A 10462-nucleotide genomic window follows, 5' to 3' on the forward strand; every position below is an offset into this window, starting at 1 on the left:
AAGAGCAACTTTCACATATAACAAATATAAAAATCATATTTGTATGCTATAGTTATAGTTTGCAGAATTACGCTCCATAACAAACTTTATGTTTGCTATGACTATTAATATGTATATTTCGCTATACATATACAAAAGAAAGCAATTGTATAATCTGTTTCGGTATACATATACAAAAGAATCAATTGTATAATATGTGTTTGTATAAAGCGAGAAAGAGAGAAATGACAAAATAAAATTGGGCAGGGAAAGATCGTATTTGTATAATCATAAGTGTATAAGACGAAAATATATGCATTTATATTTGTATATACAATTTTCTCTCGCTTTATACAAGAACAAACGCAATGTATATATTTGTGTTTGTATAAAGTGAGAGTGGCGAGCGAGATCTGGGAGAGTGGTGAGCGAGATTTGGGAGAGGGGAGAGAGGGGAACAAAAATATATGTATACATACAATTTTCTCTCGCTTTATACAAACACAAATACATTTTATACATTTATGTTTGTATAAAAGAGAGAAAGGCGAGGGAGCCTGCCCAGCGAGAACGAGAGAGGCGAGTGAGATTCACCAAGGAGAGAGGTGAAATAGCAACAGTTTGCTATGAGATACAATTAAATCAAACTATGGTTATAACATTTAATTTGAATTAATAATTTGCTATTATATACAATTTTATTATTTTAAAATAAATTTATTTCATAATTAAATTAAATTTATTTTATAATTTATTTCGAGATAATTAATTTTTAAATACATGTTGTCACATTATTTTTGGGAAGGGGGTGAGGGGAAGATATTTTTATTCTTTTAATTTGAAAAACCAAGATTTATGAATGACGTGTTCAACAACCAATAAAATAATGACACGTAAACTTCTTAAGAGCTTGTTACGTTTAAAGCATGCATGTGATTTGTATAAATAATTTTTTAAAAAAACAAGTGCCGTAGCCTCCTTATATAACACCAAACATTATACTTTTTTTCTATCAAAAAATCTATTTTCTTTCACAATAAAAAAGAAAATAAAATTAAAATATTCTCTCTCTTTTTTTTCATAGAGAGAGAGAGGGTGTGTGTGGGGTGAAGGAGGAAGAGAGTGCTTTTGCTTTTCTCGAGGTATTTTTTTTTAAAATTTTGATTTATGGTGCTTGATTTGATGTGGGTTTTTTTTATTTATTGATTTTATATGTGTTTATGGTGGAAAAATCACATTTTTTTTTTCAAGATTTGTTTATCTGTATTTAGAAATTATTGATTTGATAAGGCTAGAGGGTGTTTAATTTGATGTGGGTTCTTTCTGGGGTGAGTTTTTTTTTTTTGGAAAAATCATTTTTGTTTACAAAATCCGCAACCGCTAGCCTTTGGGTAGTGTTTAAGGTGGAAAAATCAGATTTTTTTTGCTCTAAGAATGATTGATTTGAAGTGGGTTTCTTATGGATGTGTTTTTTTGATTGATTTTTGTATGTTTATGGTGGAAAAATCAGTTTTTTTTTTTGCTTCTTTATTGATTTATTATTATGAAATCAAGCTAGATTCAAAGTGGGGTTCTTATGGGATGAATTTTTTTGATTGATTTTTGTGTGTTTATGGTGGAAAGAATAGATTTTTAGGTCTAAGGATTGGTATTTATTTACATGCATTAATGTTGGTGTGTTTTATTAGATTTTTTTAAAAATTGATTTTGGTGGAATGATAAGTTGCATTCACAGGGCTGAGCTAGCAAGAATGAATCCGACGAAAAATTACACTGTTAATACATGGTTAAAAAACTTCTTTATGTGTTTTACCTTTTATATTTTGAACTTTTTTAGTGAAAATTCTAGTTCCGTTACGAGTTGGATGTAAGGATTGTTGTTTATATCGTCCAGATCTGTAATTGGTTGCAAAAAAAGAGGATGGCATCTTTAAATTTTTTATTTATTGTCCTTTTGTTTGATTCTTTGCATGCATGAGCCACTTGTGGTTTTCATTTTTGGGTGTTTAGTATTTTTGTCTGATTGAGAAAGTACAATTTTTTTCTCTGATTTTGGGTATTTTTTTCTCAATTTGAAAAGTTTTAGGGGTAGAAAGATAAAAGTTGAATTCTTTTGTGGCTGCTGGTATAGTCCAAATCTACATTATTTTATAATGAAATAAATGTAAAAAGTGATGTGTTTGCTTAGATAAAGAAAGAATTTCATTTTCTTTAAATCATTTAGTTTGGATTTGATTTGCTTTTTTTAAATCTTGTTGGTGGTTGTGATTTTGACACATTTTTTTAAAATCTAAAATGGAAAAAATGTGATATATAATAGTTCACACGGAAACATATTCCGTGTTGGCAGGGTTCGAAAAAGGGGTATGATGTAGACAACTTACTCTAACGTAAGCATTAGTAGTTGTTTCTTTGGCTCGAACTCGTGATATATAGTTCACATGGAAAGACAACTTAATTGTTGGTCATATTTGATTAATTTCAATGTACCCCTTTTTATGAAATTATTTGTTATAAGTACAGCCACTTTGAGTTTTTCCATAAGTTCTTTGTTTCTTATTTACCTTAGGATGGGGACATATGAATTGTTAAAGTACATAGAAATAATTAGTGTGTTACTCCTTTGAGTGGCCAAAATTTACTATAGTGGTCCTGTAGTTTGAATGGTTCCTTCAATGGAGTTGAATTAGCTTTCGTATATCTCGACTATTTTATGATTACCTTTTACCAACACAGACCGGGTAATTTCGCCCCACGGCCCACCAAGCCTTGGCTATATAGGAAAAAAAACTCCTCTAGCACCAACACATAACGGGTAATTCTTTTCACCAAAACTTAAGTGTATGGGATGAAATCATGTATTCCCACCGTCCCAATTTATGTGATACTCTTACCTTATTTTTATATTTAGTAATAATTCAACTTTAAAGGGTTCATTGGTGACTTATTTTAAACAAGTTTCAAATATGTTTCTTTCTAATACTTCGGGCTCAGTCAAACAACCATCAACGGAGGGAGTAGCAATTTAACTTAAAAAGGGCTATTTTATCCTTAATGGGATGATTTCTATCTACACAAATAGTTAGGACTTATTTTAGATCAAAAGTTTCGAAAAGTCTTATGTTCTTTCTTAAACTCCGGTGAGAGCAAGTATTTTCTCTTAGCTAGGATTTGTGATGTATAATTTATCTTCTTTCTTTAAAAAGAATGAATTTTGGGCTATGTTATTTTTGCACTTTGTGAAATCTTGTTTGAATAATTCTTTTCTACTTACCACCACAAAAGATTTTTTATTCTCTCTCTTCTTCTATGTAAATGTCCAAGTGGACCCCTCTAAGATTTTATTACTGTAGTAGTGGTGGAAATTTAATTTAATTTTGCTGTCTAATTGGTTGTTTGGTGAATGGTGATGTTATTCAAACTAGTTTACCTTATATAATGAATCAATTAAATATGAGGGTCTAATGGTCATAGCATATAGCTAATTGAAGTAACCTTCATAGTTGTTGAGTTGAATTATATCTTTTTTTATTAGTTGCATAAATGTTGTACTTTGTTGAATTTGAAGGATCTAGAAATAGTACAATAACGTGTCGAAATGAAAGTTACATATATATACAAACACTAGGCGATTTCTTTTCATCTGTCCTGTCCTATTCTAAGTCAACTCTAATATTAATTATTGTAACTTGATCAAAATGTTAATTGTGTAAAAATTGTTATTTGACTAATTACATGTTTACAGCTACTGATAAAAGCATTATTTTTTGGCATAATTGATCAGTGAGAAGATTTTATTTTGTAGGGGCCTAATAGTTTGGTGAGATGTCTATTGAGTTATTTATTTATGCATTTGAGAAATGTTTTTGTGAAGGAACTCTTATTATGTAATAGACTTCATGTTCAATTATTTAGCTGTGAAAACTGGCCTAATATACTTTAGGCGTTAGGTACAATCTACTTCCTTCTGTCCTAGCCTATGTTGCTGATGGGAGGTGACAAGTATTTCATGGAATTTAGTCGAGGAGTGTGAAAATTGACTTGAACACCACGGTTATAGAATAAGAATCATAGGTTGTACCGTCAAACAATGGCAGGGAGTTGTTGGGGAGAAACAGTGAAAACAACAACTAATGTTGAAGGAATATATTGCAAGTTTTGGAATTGAGTTATCATGATAGTGACTTGATATATGTTCATTTATTAGTATTATTATTAGCTGTAATGAGCTGAAAGTGTTTGTTGCTTGCTTACTGTGTGGTCCAATGTGCATGATGTGGCCTATCATGTTTCTTGCATTTCTGGCCTCAACTTTTTTGTTTTGGAATTTTATGTGGTCTGCGTCACTATGGTCCTCATGTTTCTGTCAGTAGATTGAATTGTTGATTTGGTGTAATTTCCCTGCCAATGATGGTTTGATCTCTAAATCAAGACCTTACATGAAAGGTAGATTAGGGGGACCACACCTCGTTCGGTCAGCGATATTCCAGGCTAGATTAGAAAACAGTAACTCAATTCTTTGATGCATTCATTTATTAGGAATCGAGCCTAACGTACACAGTTTGCAGGTTTGGGATTGAAGAGGCAGCGTAGCGAAAATGGGAGCTGGTGGTCGTATGTCTGCTCCAAATGGCGAGACTGAAGTAAAGAAGAATCCTCTTCAAAAGGTACCAACCTCGAAGCCCCCTTTTACTGTTGGTGATATCAAGAAGGCTATCCCACCTCACTGCTTTCAAAGGTCTCTCATCCGCTCATTCTCCTATGTTGTGTATGACCTCATACTCGTCTCCATCATGTACTACGTTGCAAACACTTACTTCCACCTCCTTCCATCCCCATATTGCTACATTGCGTGGCCTATTTACTGGATTTGCCAGGGTTGTGTTTGCACTGGTATTTGGGTTAATGCCCACGAATGTGGCCATCATGCTTTCAGTGATTACCAATGGGTTGATGACACCGTTGGACTTATCCTTCACTCTGCTCTGTTGGTGCCGTACTTCTCTTGGAAATATAGTCATCGTCGCCACCACTCCAACACTGGCTCCCTCGAGCGTGATGAGGTCTTTGTGCCCAAGCCAAAATCCCAGCTTGGATGGTATTCCAAGTACTTGAACAATCCACCAGGCAGGGTCCTCTCACTTACAATCACCCTCACTCTTGGCTGGCCGTTGTACTTGGCCTTCAATGTATCTGGCAGACCATACGACCGATTTGCATGTCACTATGACCCTTATGGCCCAATCTACAACAACCGTGAGAGGCTACAGATCTTCGTTTCTGATGCTGGAGTTCTCGGAGTTTGTTATCTGCTATACCGTATTGCCTTAGTGAAAGGTCTAGCTTGGCTAGTGTGCATCTACGGTGTACCCCTCCTCGTTGTGAACGGCTTCCTTGTCCTGATCACCTACTTGCAGCACACTCACCCATCATTGCCTCACTACGATTCAACCGAGTGGGATTGGCTTAGGGGAGCTTTGGCAACCTGTGACAGAGACTATGGGGTTCTAAACAAGGTCTTCCACAACATCACCGACACTCACGTGGTGCACCATCTGTTCTCAACCATGCCACACTACAACGCGATGGAGGCAACCAAAGCAGTCAAGCCACTACTCGGAGACTACTACCAATTCGATGGAACCCCGATTTTCAAGGCAATGTGGAGGGAAGCTAAAGAGTGTCTCTACGTTGAGAAAGACGAATCATCTCAAGGCAAAGGTGTCTTCTGGTACAAAAACAAGCTCTGAAACACTAGAACAGAAACTCAGCTTGCTTTGAATTTTGTGGTCTTTGGGTAATGTTTGGTCTGTGTCTTAAGTAAGTAATTTTGGATTTAAGTTACTTTAGCTAATGTGTTGTCTTTGTTAGTAAGGGGAGGTTTATGTTTGATGAAATTTTTGATAAATAAAAGGGAAAATTTTTAGAAAAATATAAAGAGGATTAAAGTGCGTTCTCCACCTCCTCTTAGTTTGTAATGAACTACCAGTTTTAATATAAGTGGTTGTGTTTGTGTCTACAATTGGATTAGAAGCATTTGTTCCTTTTTCCTTTTTCAAAGCAGTCTGATACACAAAATATTTTGCCTTCACGTTGAGGAAGGATTGCATTCATTAGTGATTGTTTTTACAACTCAAACCTGTAACATATAAGTTACGTGGAAACAAAGTATTTTACGTTCACATAGGGTATGAGGCAGGATTTCAATAGCTCAAACTTCTGACCTATAAGTTATGTGGATATAATTTTATCGTTGCTCTAAGTCCATATGAATTATATATGATTCAATTTGTCTAAAGTTTGCTTAGTGTAAGATGAGTTGGATTAATTTTGGAGTTAATTTGTTGGAGGATCATCAAGTTATAGAAATTACTTGGATACATTTTTTTGTGCCAACAAAATTCCTATTATGCCCATATTTTCTAAAATAAATGACTCGAGTTAGAGCTCCATCGATTGGTCACTTATTAATACATCACTATTTATTTAATTTTTTGTATCATAAAAATTATGAAACTTTGGAAGTCATGACAAATGGACTTGCTTTGAGTTCGTTTCTTATTTGATTTGACTTTTCTTTTTTTTCTATGAATGCTCCTATAACTGGGACTTGAAGCTTCTATTAGCGCTGATGTGAGATATGTAAAATCAACCCATTGACAATGAAAGTTTCAATTTTTTTGCCTAGTGCAAGTTCAACAATGTTATGAGTACCACTATTTTCCTTTGCAAAATCTACTCTTCATAGTTTTTATTTTATCCACTATTCTACTTTGTAAAATTATATTATTTTAAAAAAATCCGACACGTAGCATTTGAAAATACGACATAGCATTTAAAAAACACGACACGTGCATTTGAAACAATACACGACATGTTTTCTGTATTGAAAAAGCAAACTCACTCTCATTCTAGGAATAAGATGAAGATATTTTGCGTGGTAATTAAGCTAGAAGTTTTCAATGATGATAGTTCCTTAAATAGCATTTGAAACAAAACGGACGCAAGATACTTTCTCTATAGAACTCGGTAAAATAACCACGTAACTTTGGGAGGAATGAACCCTCACAAAGTGGGGTCATAGTATTGACTAAATCACTTTTCTTGAAGAGCTTGTTTAGTACTTCATTCGTCTCAAAATATTTGTCGCCCTTACTAAAATATTTGTCATTTTAAAACTTTAAGATAAAATTAATTATTTTTTCTCCATTTTACCCTTAGTAATAGTTGTTCCCATAATCACCTCAATTATGGCTCATAAATGTGTAGAGGTTTTTTTCACCCCTGCCCCAGAAGCTCACCTTTTTTGTGCCTTGGTGATTCGAACTCATAACCTTAAGATTGGAACAGAAATGTGCTTACCATCCGAGCAACTCGATATTATCGTAAGACATAAATAAGGCTAAAACAATCAGATATCCCTCCTCGTTAATGTTTTCTTAAAGGACGTGTAATGATAAACACGATAATTATTTTGAGACGGAGGGAATATTAATGACTATGGAGAACGAGGACATTTTGGTCTTTGTATTAAAGTAGGGGTATTTATGTCTTTGCACAAAATATAAATTTCTAGAAATTAATCCTCTTCAAATGTCTGATGGGCCTTTGGGCTTGGGCTCAGAGTTGATTGGGTTTACTCTTTTGGGCTTTTATTTCATGCTTTGGGTTTTATACAAACTAAATAGATTACACAATTTTGGGATTATTTTGTCACAACCAAAAACGAGTCATGAATGACACTCACACTTAACCTCCTAGGTGGGCGAACCAATGAATTCAACCCTAACTTATACTATTCATCCAACTTACGAAATACAACCACAATGCGGAAGCTCAAAATTTACTAATGTGAGAAACAAAATCCACTAGAGTCTATTGTATATTATACTCAAAACTTGAAAGTCATCACATCAAGGACATATAAAATCCAAATACTAAGTCTACGAGTATCAAAGACACCAAAATAAATAAATAAAATAGTATGCGTCCAAAAACTAAGGACATCATTACATGACCGAGAAAATTCAACACGAGCTCGAATGAATAGCTCATCTAAAGCCATAACTATAGTGTATCTAGTTTGCAAATTTAGCTACTTCGGAACCTACTTCATGTATACACGATAAAGCTACAAAAAATCATGTTTGATGTTTTGTATCAAAGTTTCGGTATTCTTATCAGAATACATTTTTGCCTATTATGAAATTTTACTTTTATAAGACCCGACTTTTTTTTATATCGTAATGTTTGTTTAAAGTCTAACTCTCCAAAATACTATCCTTATTGTACATGTTTGGAGTTTGAACTTATAAATATTATTTTGATGTACCTTAAGTGAAATAGCCTTTATTCAACTCATATTACATATTTCATTTTTTGCATCTAAGAAAATAATTATTTAACATTATTTCACTTATATCTAGAAAAGAAACATTATTATTTCATTCTAATATTACAAATTAAAGTCAACAAATTATGGAGTTTGATGTGACATTGTTGAATAAAAATATGATAATTATAGATCCAAATCATGTGGGGGAATATATGCTACTAATTAAATATTAATGAATGATGATTCTAAAGAAATATTACATTATTTTTATTTCTTTTTGATATAGTAAGGCACCGGAATGTCATAAAGTTATTGAGCCATGTGATAAAAAGTTTCTTATTCTTACATTCAAACTCACTTTTTACCTTTTTTTTTTCTTTTGGCTTGATGTTTGATGTTCGATATTTATAGTGGAGCTTGATAAAATTTAAATTCATATTAGGAAGTTTTATATTGGAGGAAAGTGTTTTCTAAAAGAGATGACTCTGTACCATTAAAGATGAAGGATTACTTACCACTCAATCACAATCTTTGTTGGTCACTTTTTACCTATTTATTTAATTTGTCTTGACATGTTTCAATTTCGTTTTTCGTATTTAATTTTAGAATTTTTTGAAATATTCTTTTTAGTTTGTTATTTGGTGTTCAATACTGTATTGAAACTTGATTAATTCAGATTCACATATTGCATGACTTAGTTTCTAAATATATTTTTTTCATCTGAACTTAAATTTTGGACATTTAAATTCAAAATTTAAATTTTGAACATTTAAATTGACTTTTCTTTCTTTTGATGATTGCTCCTGTAACTAGGACTTGAAACTTCTATTAGCGCTGATATGAGATATGTAAAATCAACCCATTGACAAATGGAAGTTCATTGTTATAAAGTTTAAAAAATTTTGCCTAGTGCAAGTTCAACAATATTATAAGTACCACTATTTTCTAGTTTTTATTTTATCCACTATTTTACTTTGTAAAATTACATTATTTTGAAAAAATTCGATACGTAGCATTTGAAAGTACGACACGTAGCATTTAAAAAACATGACACGTGCATTTGAAACAATACACGACATGTTATCTGTATTGAAAAGCAAACTTACTCTCATTTTAGAAATAAGATGAAGATATTTTGTGTAGTAATACAGTTAGAAGTTTTCAAGGATGATAGTTCCTTAAATAGTATTTGAAACAAAAAAGACAACAAGATACTTTCTCTATAAAACTCGGCAAAATAACCACGTAACTTTAGGAGGAATGCACTCCTCACAAAGTGAGGTCGTAGTACTGACTAAATCACTTTTTTAAATTTGAAATGCATCTTAAAGAGCTTGTTTAGTACTTCATTCGTCTCAAAATGCTAATCATTTTTACTAAAATATATGTCATTTTAAAATTTTCAGATAAAATTAATTATTTTTTTCTCCATTTTACCCTTAGTAATAGTTGTTCTTGAAGACCATTATCACCTCAATTATGGCACATAAAGGTGTAGAGTTTTTTTACCCTTTCCCCCGGAAGCTCACCTTTTTGGTCCCTTGATGACTCGAACTCACAACCTTAAGATTGGAACAGAAATGTGCTTATTGTTGACACCCAATTTTGGACCTCCACAATATATATTAATCATCGAGTTTCTTAAATTGCAAACGATTTGAAATAATTGACTTTGTAAAGTTCAAAATATTTTTCAAGTTACTTTTAATCAATTTTATCATTTTTATAATTTTTATGTAATATATATGTTTTATATAATTTTGTATATAATTAGTATATTTTATAAACATTTCAAAAATCATCTCAAAAAGATTTTAAACTTTTAGTAAGTATTTTATTAAATTAGTTTAGTATAAATTATAGTTATAATTTTGAGTTTTTGAAATATTTTAGTTTATAAGTAAGTTAATTATTTTATTTCGTTAAGATTAAGAAGCTCGTTAATTGATTAATATTAATTTGTTTTATATATTTTCTAGTCAAATTAACTAAATCAATTCAATGTTGGTTAGATCTTTAATTTTGAATGGCTATGATCGAAATCTTTTGGCTCTTTCCTCAATTCCAAATTTAGCCATTTTAGCTTTTCCTAAACCCCTTTATTTCAGTCAAGCTTTAAACCAATTTTGTAGGCCTCCTTCTTACAAT

General features: G+C 32.0%; 1 protein-coding gene across 2 annotated transcripts; it reads left to right on the forward strand.

Moving 5' to 3' along the window:
* Positions 1 to 995: 995 nt before the first annotated feature.
* LOC125872824 (delta(12)-acyl-lipid-desaturase-like) lies at positions 996 to 6001 on the forward strand. Of its 2 annotated transcripts, none has more exons than XM_049553625.1 (2): positions 996 to 1121; positions 4548 to 6001. In XM_049553625.1, the coding sequence occupies exon 2, from the start codon at positions 4578 to 4580 to the stop codon at positions 5727 to 5729; it is 1152 nt and encodes a 383-aa protein (XP_049409582.1). In that variant the 5' UTR covers positions 996 to 1121; positions 4548 to 4577; the 3' UTR covers positions 5730 to 6001. The 2 variants fall into 2 exon arrangements, with proteins under 2 accessions (XP_049409582.1, XP_049409587.1); XM_049553630.1 differs by lacking the exon at positions 996 to 1121 and adding an exon at positions 4389 to 4425.
* The last annotated feature ends 4461 nt before the right edge of the window (positions 6002 to 10462 follow it).

The sequence above is a fragment of the Solanum stenotomum genome, chromosome 1, assembly GCF_019186545.1.
Source record: "Solanum stenotomum isolate F172 chromosome 1, ASM1918654v1, whole genome shotgun sequence".
Taxonomy (NCBI): Eukaryota; Viridiplantae; Streptophyta; class Magnoliopsida; order Solanales; family Solanaceae; genus Solanum; species Solanum stenotomum.